General features: G+C 52.3%; 1 protein-coding gene across 3 annotated transcripts; it reads right to left on the reverse strand.

Annotated features, from left to right (window-relative positions):
- Window positions 1-3,752: 3,752 nt before the first annotated feature.
- LSM4 (LSM4 homolog, U6 small nuclear RNA and mRNA degradation associated) lies at window positions 3,753-14,037 on the reverse strand. Of its 3 annotated transcripts, none has more exons than XM_039867881.1 (5): window positions 13,887-14,037; window positions 9,946-9,987; window positions 8,712-8,810; window positions 5,797-5,980; window positions 3,753-4,344 (listed from the first exon to the last, which is right to left on the reverse strand). In XM_039867881.1, the coding sequence occupies exons 1-5, from the start codon at window positions 13,887-13,889 to the stop codon at window positions 4,253-4,255; spliced, it is 420 nt and encodes a 139-aa protein (XP_039723815.1). In that variant the 5' UTR covers window positions 13,890-14,037; the 3' UTR covers window positions 3,753-4,252. The 3 variants fall into 3 exon arrangements, with proteins under 3 accessions (XP_039723815.1, XP_039723816.1, XP_039723814.1); XM_039867882.1 differs by lacking the exon at window positions 13,887-14,037 and adding an exon at window positions 13,206-13,385; XM_039867880.1 differs by lacking the exon at window positions 13,887-14,037 and adding an exon at window positions 10,319-10,351.
- Between the last annotated feature and the right edge of the window lie 2,579 nt (window positions 14,038-16,616).

The raw sequence follows: 16,616 nt of genomic DNA on the forward strand, positions 1-16,616 counted from the left end.
GCCTCGTGAACACAAACAGCAAGAATCATTTTCTCGTTTTTAAGGAAAACTGAGTAAGATCTCCCTGGTCAGCATCACTGTGCTCCAGCTTCCTGGCTCCAGGAACAGAATTATGGGGGTTTCAGAAAAGGCCACCCTTCCAGAAGGTTCTTGGGAAACTATGTCTAAGTCTCTCCATGGTGACAAGGACAGAGGGAGGCCACCATGCTGCCTTCCACACGCACTTGGGAACACCCCCAGCCCTGGTTGCCAGGAACAGTCAGTGTGCTGGAGGGGCACAGCATAGAGGGACAGACCCCGGGGTGCTCACAGGGACGGTTTTAAAGGGAATGAGAGGGGAAGACTCGAGGACACACTTGAGTATTTTTAGGAACTGAATGCAGCCCTGAAATATTTCCACGGCCACTCCCGAGAGTGAGCTGGGTGACTATTTCAGTGCCTGGTTCCAGTGGAGGCGGGGTGGGTGAGTCACCTCTGGGTGGCTGGGCCCAGACCAAGAGGGGGCTTTTTGAGCAGAACTGGAGACTTACAAGGTGACTGCTCACCAGCCCAGGCCAGGTATCTGGTGCTGCCTCCAGGGCACGGAGGGCAGTGGCCTGGCAGCTACCCATAGAGTGGCACCACTGCTCACCTTGGATAGTGGACCAATCACACTGACCACTGAGGCTTACAGAGATGAAGAGGGTCCCTGGTGAGGCTTCAAACGCCATAGGTGTTTAGTGAATAGCCACTCTGAGACAGTTTCGAGTAGGAATGGAGCACTTGCTGTATACCTTCTGTAACCCTTCCAACAACCCCCATGGAGTCCACCATTATCCCTGCTACCCATGAGGAAACTAAAACAGTGGGGTTATACTTGCAGGGGTCCTTGATGCCTCAAACCCTGTCTCTCAGCTGAAGCTAAAGTCAGGGGAGTGATGATTTTTTTTTTTTTACTCCTACTGCACCTGGTCTTCCTAGGTGGTCTCCCATCCAAGTACTAACCAGGCCTGACCCTGCTTCACTTCCGAGATCAGACATTGGGCTTGTTCAGGGTAGACCATAGACCATGGCTCCACTGGGGCACAAACCCAGGACCTTCTGCATGTAAAGCAGATGTGCTAACCACAACACTATAGAACCACGTCCAGGGGAGTGAACTTTAAGGCTTGAAAATGACTCTCCACAGGGGAGTGAATTTTAAGGCAGGAGCCAACCTTGCCTTTCTCCTGCCTCCAGGTTCCTGACTCTGCACCTGACACAATGGGAACTAAAAGAAGGTAAATGGATCTGCCAAGGTTCCAGGAGGCAACAGAGGGAGGAATTCCAAGGAGGTTCTGGAGCTGTGTGACTTGCAATGGGGCACTCAACCTCTCTGTGCCTGTGTGTGTGAGCAGGCCACAGAAGCTCAGGGGCTTTGCACTTGCTGTTCCCTGCTCTCTTCCGTGGCCAGTGGCTTCTTGACCTGGATCTGGTTTGACTGTGTCCCCTCAGAGATTCCTCCCCCTCCACTCTGTGGAAAGGTCCTACCTTAGCATCCTGGGCTTCCTGTGGAATAGGGAGCCCATCTACCTATGTCCTCATGGCACCCTTGCCCTTTCTGCCATCTCCATGGGCTCCACCCTGGGCTGAGCCCCCAGCAATGCCTCCTCCTGGTCTTCTGGCTTCCACCCTTGCTTCAAGTGTGTTCTGGAACCCTCTGTGGCCTCACTCAAGGCCTGTACCTGTCTCATTTCCTGACCCCCTCACTTTTCTCCCATCACCGACCTGCTCAGGGCCTTTGCACAGGCTGTTCCTCCCTCTGGAACGCTCTTCCTCAAAATGGCTGGCTTCCTTGTTTCCCTCAAACCCTTTTCAAATATCACCCTCTGGCCTTCCCTAACTACCTCTCCTCCCTACCCCTGTTTTCTTCTGAAAATACCTGGGACAGGTTTGTGGCCCCAGTCCCTCGGTTCCCAGTTAGACCTCTACTTCCATTATAACGGGTAGCTTCTTTCACTGTCATCTGAGTGACTATCAGACCATCTTCTTACCACCCCCCAACACTGGTTAAGCAGCCCTTTGTCCACAGGCAGATAGCAGAGGACACTGGAGCACATACTGAGCCTCTGGGAACACATGTTGCAAATGCCAAGACGTGCCAGGCCCCAGAGTCCAGCTGGAGGGTGGGAAGGACACCTGCTATCACTCCATCTGGAGGAGGTGGGGGCGGTAGGCTCAGGGAGGGCTTCCCAGCCCAGCTGCAAGGCCCAGCAGAGGAATGGCACAGAGGTGTATGCAGGAAGGGGTGACAAAGAAAAGCGACAGAGACCTCCCCATCTGGCGCCTTGTAGGATCCACTGCATCCATGTCCCAGAAGTGTGCTCTTGGCCCCAGGTTGAGGCAGCAGGGCTCTGCAAGCTCAGCTGTAGGCTAAGTCATACCTGGACACATGGGGCTCCCTGACAGCCAGCAGGAACAAACTCCAGTGGCGAGAAGTCACTATTACACTCGAAGATCATGCACTGTCAGCTGAGAAGGCACGGACTGCACCAACAGAACATCAGGACAGAAAAGATCGAGGCCCCGTGCTTTTGGTTTCTCTTCTTGCTGAGGGACTGAGGCTGCTTTCTTAAAACCAACCAAGAAGGCTGAAACAGGGCTGTCCCGACAGCCAGCTCAGGATGGAGCCTTCAGGACACCTAGGCACCTAAGCAACTCATCAGGGGCGAGGAGGGGATAGGGCGGTTACCTAGGCTGCTCGCTAGAAAGGTCGAGGCATGGCAGGTGGCCAAGCTTATGCATAGGCTTGAGGTAGGCTAGGGGTGAAAGCAGCACAGAGACGAGGCCACAACCCTGAACTTCGGAAGGGTTCTGGGCATCTGGTTGCTCTAGATCCAGAGCCAAGTCAGGGAGAAAAACCAAACCACCAGAAACACTGTTTGGTGGGCCTCCAAAGGACTTAGCATTGTAGTCTATGGGACACATGACCCGAGCCCCCATTCGTCAAAGCCCCACCAGACAGATACCACCTGTGGCAGGGGGCCCAGCACCCCAGACCTTTATGGGCCCCTGGGTCCAGGGCAATGGGGTAGGGGGACATTGCAAACATGGCTCCTCCTTCTCCACTGGTCCTTCACTTCTTGCCCCTTCAAGCCCATGCAGCTAAGGACCACCGCCCACATTTTTGATAAGGGAGGCGAGTCCCTGGGGTGGAGGGTGACGCCTCCACCCCAATCCCACTCAGACCCCATACCTTGTCCTCAACATAGGCCAAAATGTTTTTATTAGACGAGGATTCAGATAGCAGGTCCCAGGAGGTGTGTGACTGGGAAGAAGCAATGATGGGGGGAGAGGGCAGACCACATTCTTGAGATGGGCAGAGAAACCGTAAATGCAGAGACCTTTAAGATGACTTGGCTAGCACTTTGCAGATCCCACAAGTGGAATTTTCAGGTCAACTACACTTTTTATTCCACTCACCCCTCAAAACAGTTCTTAACACAGTGACAAGTAGGAGAACTCCCAAACGCAGGAACTGGCTGACGCTCGTCTCCCAGCACCTGGCCGTCCCTACGGCAACCTGCACTCACAAAAGAAAATTGGTCCACAGACAATAACACTGGAAGCCTTTTGCTAAAATGCAGTTCAATGTCTCAGGCAATGTGGAAGGTGGTACCCTGGAGAGGCGGGAAGGGACTCAAGAAAATCTCCCTCACACATTCCTCAAGGCGGCCCCATTCATCTGGGTCAATTCTGGTATGAATGGCGTTGGTAAAAACTGTTCTTACAGATTTGAAGTTTGTAGCTGCATTTGTTTTTATTTTTGTAATACAAAGAGGGAGAGAGGAGGTGAAGGGGCAGGGCCCAACCACATCCCCTGAACAACTTCTGAGGCATACATCTGTCCAGATTTGTTTTGAAAGGACAATTTCAGGTCCCGTGTTTCAGGAAACTCCAGGGGTTGTCAATCTCAGCACAAGCAGCTTAAAATAAAAACTGCCCATCTGTTTGCCACACAGGGACATAACACAAGATGCAAAAAAAAACCTGTTTGGAAAATTTCCTCCTTAACACACAGGTGAAGGCTCCAAAGAGGCATTATCACAAAGAACCTTCCAAGAATCAAGTTGGCTGTGTCTTCACAAAATCAAAAACACTGAGAAGAGGATCACAGAATGTACGGCAGGGTGGGTCCCTCCGACGCCTGCCTCTTTCCATTCTGAACAAACTCATGGACTGGAGCAGAAATGCAGCCTCAGGCAGCTCAGTCTCTGGAGGATGCAGGGCAGTCTCACTGTTTGCCCGCCTGCCGACCTGGCTTCTTTTCTGGCTGACCTCTTCCTGTGCCTGGGATCCCGCCTCGGCCCCGGCCGCCAAACACACCTGTGAGACAGAAGTCAGGGCTACAGGGGAGCTGGGCTCCAGGGTCATCAGGGGTTGGTTACCTCTGAGCCTCAGGAAGCCCCTGGATAAAGTGGGAAGGGCAGGCTAAGAACCTTGGATGGAGCATCTGACCAGGGCTGGCCATGGGTGGTGCTCCAGAATATTCTCAGTGTGACAAAGGAAACCAGGCCTTCCAGGCTGCAAGGGGTACAGGGAGGACAGAGGTCAGCCACAAGTCACAATGGGGCTTGAGGCAGGCTTCCTGGGAAAGAGGGCCCAGGGCCAGGGTGGGGGCCCAGGCTGGTCATCAGATAAACAAAGCCAAAAGGGCTTGCAGGAGCCAGGAGAGAGACAGGACTCTGGCCAGGGGTGAGGGAGAGACCCCCAATTCTGAGGCTGAGGTCAGCACTGGGGACCCAGGACCTCCCTTGCTCCAGCACCACCATGTAGGGACAGAGACCAATGCTAGCAGAGGTTGCCCCACCTCACCTCTCATGGGTCAAGGCTAACTCTGCCAAATCTGTGAGATTTCCACCTGCTGCTGAGGGCCCTGGGGCCTCTCTCTAGAGCGGCCTCAGGGGGCACGCCCCTCACTCTTCCTGCAGCTCAGTCAGGAGTAGTGTCCTTAGTGTGAAGAGTCTGGCCCTTGGATATGGATACGCCCTGAGACCCCAGGGCCCCGCTCACTCTCCAGGCCCCGTCAACCCTCTGCCTGGCTGCTCCTCCTCCCTTTTCCCTGTGGCTCACTCCTGACTGTCACATGAGCCCGGCTCAGGGCTGGCTCCAGGCCTGGCATTCGGGAAGCCTCCACAGACAGAAGAGACAAAGCCAGGCCACTCCAAGACAGGAGCCTGATGGGGAAGGTAGGGGTCTACAAATGGCCTCTGGGTTTAGCCCCCAGCTGACTGCATGACAAATTTCATTTTATGCCAGAGTTACCATCTTGGAGTGGTGAGGGAGTCTATCAAAAAGGTATGACCTTGGCTTTGTATCAAGGAGTCATGGCAGGGAAGGGTCTTGTGCCAGGCCCTGAGCTGGAGCCCTCACTAGCAGCCGAGAGGTCACCACTGGACTCTCTCTACAGAGAAGAAAGTGAGGCTCAGGGAGATGCTGTGTTGCACCCAGACACATGCAGGCATCGAGAACAAAGCTCGAGGCCCAGGTCCACGTGGGCTCCAGATCAGCATGCTGGGCTAGACACGGAGCTGAGGGAGCACTGAGGACACCGCTGGGACCCCATGTTGGGGTCCAGGGTCGGGGCAGGCAGCAGTCAACAGCAAGGCCACTCCAGAGAGGGGCCTTATGAGTCACAGCCGCCAGCTCTATGACTGGGGGAAGCTCAGAGCCAGCCCCAAGGCACCGTGATGGCACCAGCCAGGAATGTCAACATTGGGCCAAGATGGACACCACGTGCTTCAGCTACGTGTGTGTGTGTGTGTGTGTGTGGCCTACCTCGTCCGGCACCCCCCATGCCTCGGCCTTTCTGCTGCTTCTGCTGCTGTAGGCCACCACGGCCGCGGCCCTTGGCCACCACCTCCTCCTTAACCATGTCGATAATCTCGTCAGGGATGCGCAGGTACTTGATGGTGCTGCCACGGATGTAGCACTCAGGCATCCGCCAGAACTTGTCCCCATCCTGCATGAAAGGGAAGGGCCTCAGATCTGTGGGGGCTCCCTACAGAGTAGGTGCAAACAGCCTGAGTGGTCCCAGGCTGTCAAGTTCACAGTCCTGGACATGACACAGGAAGAGGCTGCCTTCTAGCAGGGTCTTCACAGACCCTTGGCACCCATGGCACATGAGGAAGGACAGTGGGGCTATGTGGAAGATAGCCTCCTCGGCCCTGGCTTGTCCTCCAGTGTGGGATGGGGTTTGTTACCTATAGCCCAAAGCCCAGAGTGGGAGGTTATTTCCTACACCAGGTGCAGCCACAGCTGAGCTCCTCCCTGCTCTTGCCCCCAGCCATCTAGAACCCACCTTCTGGAACCTTCTCTACATACCTGGACTCATTCATGAAACTATCTGTTGGAAGGGTCTGAACTGGGCATGGGACACAGGGCAGCAGGATAGCGACCCTGTGTGACAGGTGAAGCGGGCCGAGAGGGAGGTGGGGAGGCAGGTCTAGGGCCCACCAGCAGCAGCTCCCCAAGGTGCCAATTTTCAGGGAACCTAATTAGGGCTGGAAAGACAAGGGGGCCTGCAAAGTCACAACCTTGCGGTTCCTAGGAAATGAACTGCCCCCTACCCCGCCTTCCGCAATACCCTGAGACCAGCACAAGGCCTTCCCCTCACATCTCCTCCTGATGCCCTTGGGCAGGAGCCCGGGACCTCTTCTATCAGATTAGTTTCCCAGTCCCACCCCGCACTGCCCAGAGCCAAAGCCTGGGCAGCCCTCTCTTCCCCCCATGCCCCTAGAAACCAGACCGAGACCTCTCCCTGCTTAGTACCCAATGAGGGCCCCCTCAGCCCAACAACCAGATTCAAACTCCTCACTGTGGCTCCTGAGGGCCCAAGATTCAGCCCTCGACCTGCCTTCCAGATAGAACTTTCTGGAACATACACTGAGGGCTTCCTGCCCCCAGCACTTTGCATACATTGTTCCCACCTTTCCTTGTCTAGCTAACTCCAGCCCTTGACAGACCTTGCCCCCCAGCCTCCTTGAAACCCCCAGTCCCCCCACATGACATTCGTCAGCAGCCTTGTCCAGCCCAGTAATGGCACTCAGTGGGTCAGACAGAACATTCAAGGGCCGACTCTTCCCAGGAACACAATGAGCCCCTAGCCTACACAGGAACCCCAAGAGGCCCCGGGCATTCCTTTCCCAGAAAGGATGGGCGAAGGGCCAAGTCCATGGGGATGCAAAGTACAGCCAGACAGAAAAAGGATTCCGTGGAAGCTCGAGGCCAGGGCTAGGGCTGGCTGCTCATTGCTTGGTTCTCCCTCAGCCAAAGACAGGCTGGGCCCAGCTCACCCACTCCCTGCGGGAACCAGGGCTCACTCTGCTTTCCATGGCAGTAGCTTAGAGCCTCCCAACCAGGGCTTCCCTTGGGGTCTCAGCCCCCGGGGTCTCTGGACCCCACTGCCTGCTGCCCAAGAGTCTGAACCTCATTTGAGCCTCTCCTCCCACCCACCTGGTAACAGAAGGGACCGCCCAGGGTAGCCATGTGTCCAGATTCAGCTAACCATGGAGGCTGGACCAACCTCACCCCAAGCCCGGTGGTTGGTTCCAGGTCCCAGAAGTGGGCACAGGCCCACTGGCCATAAGCAGAAAAACATGTGCAAGGCTTTGCACTGCAGCACTGTCCGCGATGGCCAAAATGGAGGCTCCCAGACACCCACCGCCAGGCCATCTGGCATAGAAACCAGGAGGGAGCTTCTAGGAGGCTGGTGTGGAAGCCCCGCGACGCACTGTTATAAGAAGCAGGCCATGGAGCTGCGCAGGTAAGGGGAGGGGTCATGCCCACCTGTCTGCCTGTTGGGGTGTCAACCATCCAGAAAGATGAACCAGGGGCAGAGTGGCTGCCTTATGCTCTGTTGTACTCTGGTGTGGCAAGTCCCAGGAGTATACTGCCCACAGGCCCCAAACAGCCCCACCCTGGCTGGGCCCCCCCAGCAGCTTCCTCCCCTGTAACCTGGGTGACTGTTACTGGCAGGGGAACGGAAACTAAAGTCCAGAGCCCATGCACATTAGCAGGAGGGAACCCTGCCCCCATCACTGTCCTTGTCCTCATGGTTCTGGAGTCATCCCAGCCATGACCCCAGGGACCCTCCCTCAGCTCTGGCCTGCCCAGTGGTACTTCTGGCTCTGCACTTCCTGGTTTCGGGCCTCAGAAGTAAACAAGCCTGCTGGTCCACGGAGCCACCCTCGCCCCCTGGTGGCCTGCACATCCCGTGGTCACACCACCATGGCTTATAGCCTGGACTAACAGGAGCCAAGGCTGACAGGAGGATGAGCCTACCCTAGAGGCCAGTTTCCACTCCTACAGCAGGGACTTATAGCCAGAAGCACCTCCCAGGCCTGAGTCCTTCCCGGAAAGGGGTGGCGGCAGGGAGAAGAAAGCTCAGTACCTACCAGGAAGCATCCCACAGCTACAAAGTCCCCATGGGTACAAAGTCCAGGGTACTGGGGGACTTAGAGCCCTGTCCCTTGGCACTGCCCCTCCACACCCAGCCCAGTCCCTCAGGCCCCACTCCTGGTAGGATGACCTGTGCTAGGCAGAGTAAGCCCCTCTACTCCTCTCAAAAGGGCCTTCACCCTCTTTAAGTCTAAGTGCACACTCCTGGTCACAGTGCACCCACTCCCCACACCTGCCAGCCCCACCCAATGTCCCCCAGGTATTGGGCATAGACTCTGGCACAGGGCACTCACCCTGGACGTGCAGATCACCTCACGCAGGTTGATGTTCATCCAGTTGTCACAGCTTACCAGGTGTCCGTTGTAAGTCTCCCCATTTTTAAGCTCCACCAACTGGCAAGAAACAGGCTACAAGTCAGCCATGGCCCCAAGAGAGGTGCAGCCCTGCCCCTTAGGGCCAGGTGACTGCTGCCCTGACCTCATTCAGAAATGTTCTGCTTTTTCTGTTCTTTGTTGGGCACTGCAGGTTTTCTACGATGAAAGCATTTTATTGTGGGAGAAAAAAACCCCAAAGAAACAAACAAACAACAAAGGCTGAGATTTAAAAAACCAACTCAGGTATCTGCCAAAGAAAAAAGAAGGCATACATCCATACAAAAACGCATACATGTGTGTTCACAGTAGCCATATATTCACAAATAGCCAAAAGGTAGAAATAACCCAAACGTCCATCAACTGATGAATGGATAAACATGTGGTCAATCCATACAGTGGACTATTATTCAGCCATAAAAAGGAGTGAAGCCCTGACACATGCTACAATTTAGTTGAACCTCAAAAACATTGCACTGAGTGAAAGAAGCCAGACACATAAGGCCACAGGTTGTATGATTCCATAGATCCCAGGCAAATCCAAAGAGACAGGATACAGACTGGTGGTTGCCAGAGGCTGTGGGAATGAGGAGGAGTGAATGATAATGGGAACGGGTCTCCTTTTGGGGTGATGAAAATGTTCTGAATCTAGATAGAGGTGCTGGTTGTATAACATCATGAATGTTCTAAATGCCACTGAATTGTTTGCTTTAAAAGGTTGAGCTGTATAATATTTGAATTATACGGAATAAAAGGAAAGAAAACAGAACATACCACGCTGTACTGTTAAGGATAAATGTAGTTTAGGAAATAATGTGCATTGTGTGATCCCATCTACGTTTTTTAAAAAATCACATTCACATGTACACACACATAGTTTATAGACTTCGTTAAGTTGCTAGAAAGATGAATGCAAGGGGCTTCTAGCCTAAGTCTCTCATGTTTGACATTTTTAATAAGCACATTATTACTTTTATAAGCAGCAGAAATGACATCGGTCCTGACCCACGTAGGAGGGAAGAGAACACGCTGCTGTTTCATGGACAGGCGGGAAGCAGGTTTGGCTGGAGGTACCTTACCCTTCACCCACTGTCCCTGTCCCTGTGCTGAGGCTGGTCCCCAATAAAGCTTGCCATCCCAGACCACACATACTCACCATGGGATGATTCTGAGCTGTCTTCAGCAGGGACAATGGAAGCTGAAAAGCAAACAAGGGGACATGACTTGTCTATTTAATTGGTGCTTGGGAGCCCTGGCCCCTGGGCAAGGTCCCATGATAGCACCGGAGGGTGGGGGGTTGGTGGTGGTACAGGAGTACGCATACCTCACCTGCAAAGGAAGAGACATTCTCCTCACTCTGCTCAACCCAGAAAACACAACTGTTTCCCAATTTAGGAAAGAATGTCTTGAGCCCCACCTCTCCTCCCAAAGGTAGTTGCCACCAGGTTCTGGTGTTAACCATTCACCATTTCTTTATAACTCACACTGTACATAATTCTCACACTTCTGACAGGCAGAGCGTAGCCTACCATACTTATCAACAGCATCGCAGTACAGGTCCTTTTGCTGTTATGTTTTGTTCAACTGATGTCTGAGTTGTATCCATATGGATACACATATTTCCAGGTCTTTAAAGCATCGAATATGGTTATCATCGCACACACTTTATAGATGGGCATATTGAGGCTTTGAGACTGAGGATGTTGCCCAGCACTAGAAAGAGCCTGGCTTGACCCTGTGTGTCCACAGCCAGAGGGCACAGCCCCCACTAGACAAAGAGTGACTTGGCCAGGCATGATGGGGAGTCCTCCCAGATTGAAGGAGGCCACATTGTAGCTAGGTTTTCAAAGACAGGAACTCACCAGGTGAGGGGAAGAAACATTCCAGAAAATCTGTGGTTAATGCCAAGAATTGGCAGATAAAGGATAGAATCATTTAAATTTACCCAGATAAGATGGGTTTTCAAGATATTTTTTCCATCATTACCGAATTTCTTTTATATAACAAATGTGGTAAAACTGGAAAAAAACCAGCTCCTCTCATTTTGGGAACACGAATCACAACCCATACACTGGAGCAGCCACAGAGGGCCCCACAGATCGGAAACTGCCTCAGGGAGAAATAAGCTTTACTGTGCAACTTTGTTGGCGACTTCGGAATTCCTAGTTGGCCTGCGCCTGCCCTCATGTTCCCGATACAATATGGGCAGCTGTTTCTCTAGGTGGTGGAACTGGAAGGCCTCTCCTTATAGAGGCCGGAAATGGCCTTCAACCCCCACAGGGTGGCTCCCCATGGAACGGCTTGGTCTGTGTACAGGAACAAATCCCATATCCCACAGGCCTTCCCTGAGAAGAGTCACCAAGGGAGGTCCAACACGAACAGGAAGCCAGGCCCAAGCCCACTTCCTGCACTGGCTTCCTGGAAGGGCAAGATAAGGAGGAAAAAAGGGCCACGTGGAGAAGGGGCGGCTGCTCCAAGGAGGGCGGGCAGTGGGCAGGCTCGGACCCCGATGTGGCCAACCCAAAGTTCCTGCCCTCTCATTTGGGTACATCTATGTGACACCACCCAGGTCTCACAGGGAAAACAGTAGGCTCAGATCCGCATGCAGGGCCACAGACCCGGGTCACCTTTTACTGTGGAGCTTTGGGCTTTCCTAGGCAGTAGGAATCTGGACCAAAGTAATGAGACACCTGAGCCCTCCTCCCAGATCATTAGAGAGGGTACAGGGTAAGGCTGGCCTTGGAAGTTGAGAATGAAGATGGACTCCGCACAGAAAGGTGGAGGGAAGGTCAGAAGAGGAACCTGCCCAAGGTCCTGGTAAGGCCACTGAAGATAGGCTGGTACTTGTCAGGGGAACCACAGATGGTCCTTCTATGGCATACAAACTTCTATGCTGGTGATGGACTCTTAGGCTACCACCTCATCCCAGCTACTGGCAGCACAGCCCTAGAGGAACCACAGCCTCCTTGGCTGTTACTGGGAGTTCCCTATCTACAAAGCAGCTAAGAGAATGTCTGAAGCACAGAAGGGATCAGTACCTGCTCCCAGCTCCCCAACTTTCCTGGCACACACTCCCCAGAAGGGCCAAAAGATCAGGCCTGATGAGGCTCTAGCAAACTGGCCCACTCTGTTCTTCAAACATCATGCTCATTCCTGCTGCCCAATCTTTGTTCCTGAGGTTCTCTCTGCCTGGGGTTCCCTTTCCCAGGCTGGTTGCTGCTCAAACATCACATCCCTCAGCCAGGCCCTCATAACCCCATCTAGGAAACAAGGTTTCTACCTGGGCCACCCTCTGCTGTTTCCATTAGGACATAGCCAGTCTCTAATTATCTTGTTTTCTTGTCTCCCTAGCTAGACTTTAAATACCACGCCTCCTGCTAGACTGGAAAACTCAGGTGTGGACTTTGTCCAGCGCCAAGCATGGGGCCAGGCACACGAGAGGGACTCAGTATATATTTGCTAAACAAATATATTAGGGAAAGGCACACATTGCCCAGGAAGGCACGTGTGACAGGTGGGATGCTCACCACACCCCACAAATAAGGAAAGGGAGAGGTTCAAATGGGGAGAGGTGGCATCCAGACAGCCCTCCACAGTTACAACAGTCTGGAGCAGTAGCCACATCTTGCCATCTTCTATATCCTCATCCCTAAACTGTGCTAGAGACAGATAAAGAGAGAAAAGAAAGGAACTCTGAGAAGTTAAAACTCAGTGGTGAAGATGTGTGAAGCTGTCAAGGGATACAGGAGAGGGCCAGACACCGAGTTCCGGGGGGAGATAAGGTGACCTGGAAATGGAAAATTCAGAAAAGTGTGAGCAAAGGTTTGTTTCTCTGGGCTTTCTCACAAAGTCTGGGGTCTGGTTCTCAGGTCTGGACCAACCCAAGACTAGAACCAATGGCTTCCTGAGGCTCCCAATTCAGGAAGCTGTCATGGATCACCTCCACATACACACCCAGACCCCTGCATCCGGCCCCACCATGACCCCAGGGAAGCAGGAATGTGTCATGCCTTGTTCAGTGCTAGACACTCTTCTGGTTAAAGAAACGAGTCTGTACTTTGCACAAACACTGTTCTATACTCTGGGAATATATGGGGGATAAACACAAAGATCCTAGACTCCATAAAGCTTAACAAATAAGGATCCTTCTGGTCATCCCCTCAGGCCAACTTTGCCCTCCAGGAGAGATGGACCCAGTCCCTACTCTCAATTCCTGCACTAGCCAGCAGGATTTAGCAGTAAACTTCACTAACCCTCAGCTTTGAGAAACGTGCCACAATTGTCACAGTGACTCAGAAGCTGATGGGCTAGGCACTCTCCCAGAAGGCCCAATTCTGAATTTCTTTGTGGGGACCTCAACTTCTCTGTCTATACCCAGCGGTCACCACCACTCTCTGGCCTAGATCCAGAACTTACACAATGTGTGAGCAGTATGGTCCCGGAGAGGCTTCCTATCAAGGCCTCAATTTTTCCTTCTGTTAACTGGGAGGGGGGCAGTTAGTCCACTCCCGGCTCAAAATGCTCCCTCTCCCCCTGGCACGAATGACATACAGTGTGATCCAGGGAGAAGAAAACTCTCTCCGAGTCTGTTTTTAAGCCTGAAAACGAGAGGCATAGGAGGTTGTGTTAACATTCTAAGGGCTTTGCAAGCCCTAAAATCCCACAAATTGGCTTAATTTGAGAACTCAGATGGGCCCTCTACTTCCTGGCACTCCAGCTTTCCAGTATATGAAGTTAGAGTGGATCGGATGCAGTTGGGAACTTTCCTGCCCAAAAACTCACTCTGCTGCATTCACCGGACCCTCTGGCGGGTCCCCTCCCTCTCCAGCCTCAGTTTCCCCATCTGCAAAACGGGAAGACTGCGCCTAGACCGCTATACTACGATTATACGTTCTTGCAACCCTAAGTTCCCCGAGACTGACGCGCTGGAAAGAATCTCCTGCCCTCTCAGGCCTGTTTCCCTGCCTCGGTCGGAGGGGCAGGACTCGAGGACCGGATTACATGCTCGCTCCGCGTCGCCCCAGCGCCCGCCCCGAGGACCCTCGGCGGCCGCGTTCCCCGCCTTCCAACGAGATCTCGCCTTCATCCTGCCCTCACCATGGTGTCGGCGGGCAACCGGCCCGCCGGCTACTTCCGCCACCGCCGCCGCCGCCACTGCTCACGCGCCCGCCAGTAGCCGAACCACCGCGCGCCACTAAGCTAAAATAGAGTGGCAGCAACACAAGCCAGTTAGCACTGGGCTACAGGGACGGGCAACCAATCCACGCTGAGTAGGGCGGGGCCTCAAAGGCACAAGGGGAAGGGCGGGCCGTGTACCCTTAGAATAGTGAGGGGAAGTGCCGTAAAGAGCCGCGGTGAATGCTGCGAAAGGGGGCGGAGCAACGTGAGCTGGAGCGTGAAGCTTTGTGGGTAAGGGCGCATGCGTAGATGAAACCTTCGCTGTTGTGGGCTCCACGCTTTGGGTGCGGTAGGTTATTTGCAGTTTGCAAGTGGAGAAACCGAGGCTACATGGGTTGTCAGGAAGTGCTTCCCGGCCCCTACTATTCTAATCCTCATTATTGTAGTTTATCCTTATCCAAGGCACGTCTTTTGGTAAGTTGGAATCCTGACCGTGCCCCTCTGAGCCTTAATTTGCCGTCCTGTAAAATAGGTGTAATGATAAGTGTCAGCTACAAGATTGCAGTGACGATGAGACGAGTTAAGCCATGTGAAAGCACATTGGACAGAATCGGGCATATACCAAGCACTTAATCTGTGGATATGCAATAAATATATATTGGGCACATACTGTGTGTCTGCTCTTGGAAAAACAAACCTGACAAAACTGGTCCTCGGGCTTAGGAGCCCATGAGGGAGACAGTTAACAGAATAAATATGCAAATGTATTCGTTTTCTTGGGTTGCTGTAACCAATTGCCACAAACTGGGTGGCTCAAAACAATAGAACTTGATTCAGAAATCTGAAATCAATGTGTGAGCAGGGTTGGTTTCTGAGGGACAGACAGTTCATCCCATCCCATGCCTCTCTCCTGTCTTCTGATTGCTGGCAATCCTTGTAGACACATCACTCCAATCTCTTTATCTTCACAGTGCTATCTTCTATGTGTCTTTCTAAATCTTTCGCTTATAAGGACACTCTCTTAATAGACCCAAGCTAAATACAGGATAATGATATCTCAAGATCCTTAATTACATCTGCAAAGACCTTATTTTAGATAGGGTCATATTCACAGGTACCAGAGTTTAGAACTTACCCATGTTATGTTAGAACATATCTTTTTAATCAGGGTTACAGTGTGGATTGATCAAATGTGGAACCCATGTAAAGTGCCAGGCATCTGTTACTCCTGAACCAACAGTTGTCTTTCATGTCTTATTTTGGGGTCCTTCCCTCCTGCAGAAGCCAGATCTTGAGATGAGGTCTCAAGGGCACATAGTGTATTTAGGAGGTGACTCTAGAAAGCCCCAAATGGGGGTGGAGATCTGACACTGGGAGGGAAGGATCCCCGCAGGGGGCATCAATGAGTAGGTCATGCAGAAGGCAACTGGGGGAGCGTCCAGCTGGGGACCTCAGGGAGACAGCATAAGAGCTTATGTCTCATTGGGGTCCCATCCAGGGTTAGGGCAGCTGGAAAATTTATTCTCCAAGTCCCATCTATCATCAGCTCAGGGCTGCTCCCAGGGGAGCTGGCAAGATCTGGGCTGTGCGCAGGACGCTGGTAAGCAGCCAAAAGTGATGTGCTAACTGGGTTAGAGGGATTAGGGTGACCAGCCAAGCCTTATTTGTCAAGGGTAAAGGGCACTTGATGTAAACAACGGAAACTGAGCTACAGGAAATGTCTCAGTATTAATATGGTGGTGGAAGTAGGAAGAAAATCTTGTGCTTGTTCACTCCTTTCTGACTTTTCTAGACTTCTCTATGCGTAGAGGCTTTTTCCCTTTGCACAACTGGCAAACTCCTATTTATCTTCGAAAACTGTTTGGGTGACCCCGTGTGGTGGACTCCAGTCACTGCGGTTTTTGTCAGCCCTTTCAACATAGGGGTGACCAATCAGAGTTCTCCATCTCCCTGGCCATAGTAATTGGTCAAAGGAGGAGCACGTGACCAACCAAGGCCAATCTCCCTTGAGAGGGATGCTGAGGGCTATGAGGGAGAAGAGCGCTTTCCAAAGGAGGTTGTTTAAAGTGAGATAGTGAAATAATGAGATAGTCCTGTTTAATGAGATAGTGAGATTTACAAGTGCGGTGGTAAAAGCCCAGTGGCATCAGGACCCAACATACATAAGAATCCAGCATACGTAAGAGCTGTGCGGTGGACAGGAAGGCATGGTTCGAGCCCCAGGATCCAGCTACATCTGAGACCATTAGGTCTGATGTTCCACTTAAAGGAGCCCAAGAAGTTGTCCTTTATTGCTTAATCCACTTGGAGTTTGGACTCTGTCCTTGGCAATTGTAGGAATCTGCACTAATGCATGGTTGCTCTGTGAACTTCTATTTTCTTTGTTCCGGTTTAAATTGTATATCTAACAGCAGAAACTTAAAGAATGCAGACCAATGTATCTGTCAAATTCACAAAAACACCCTACTCTCCCATTAAAAAAAAAAAAATAGGGACCATCGTAAAACCCAATACTGGCAAGGTTGTGATGAAACCAGTAGACATATATTTCCTTTTAAGTGGGGGAAAAATGGCATCGTGTCTCAAAATCCATAAAAGTGTCATGCCCTTCAACTCAGAAATCCATTTCTGAAAATTTATTCTAAGGTAGTCTTGCAAATAACACTCTATGCCAAGGCCTTGCATAATGTTGCCAATTCTGAAATAGCA

The sequence above is a fragment of the Pteropus medius genome, unplaced genomic scaffold, assembly GCF_902729225.1.
Source record: "Pteropus medius unplaced genomic scaffold, Ma_sr-lr_union100, whole genome shotgun sequence".
Lineage (NCBI taxonomy): Eukaryota > Metazoa > Chordata > Mammalia > Chiroptera > Pteropodidae > Pteropus > Pteropus medius.

Coding starts and splice junctions, on each gene's coding strand:
- LSM4 (XM_039867880.1), bottom strand. Junction 8,811..9,945: donor CAGCTCAGAATCATCCCATG/GTGAGTATGTGT, acceptor GTTTCTTGCCAG/TTGGTGGAGCTTAAAAATGG. Junction 4,345..5,796: donor CATGGGGGGTGCCGGACGAG/GTAGGCCACACA, acceptor TCTGTCTCACAG/GTGTGTTTGGCGGCCGGGGC.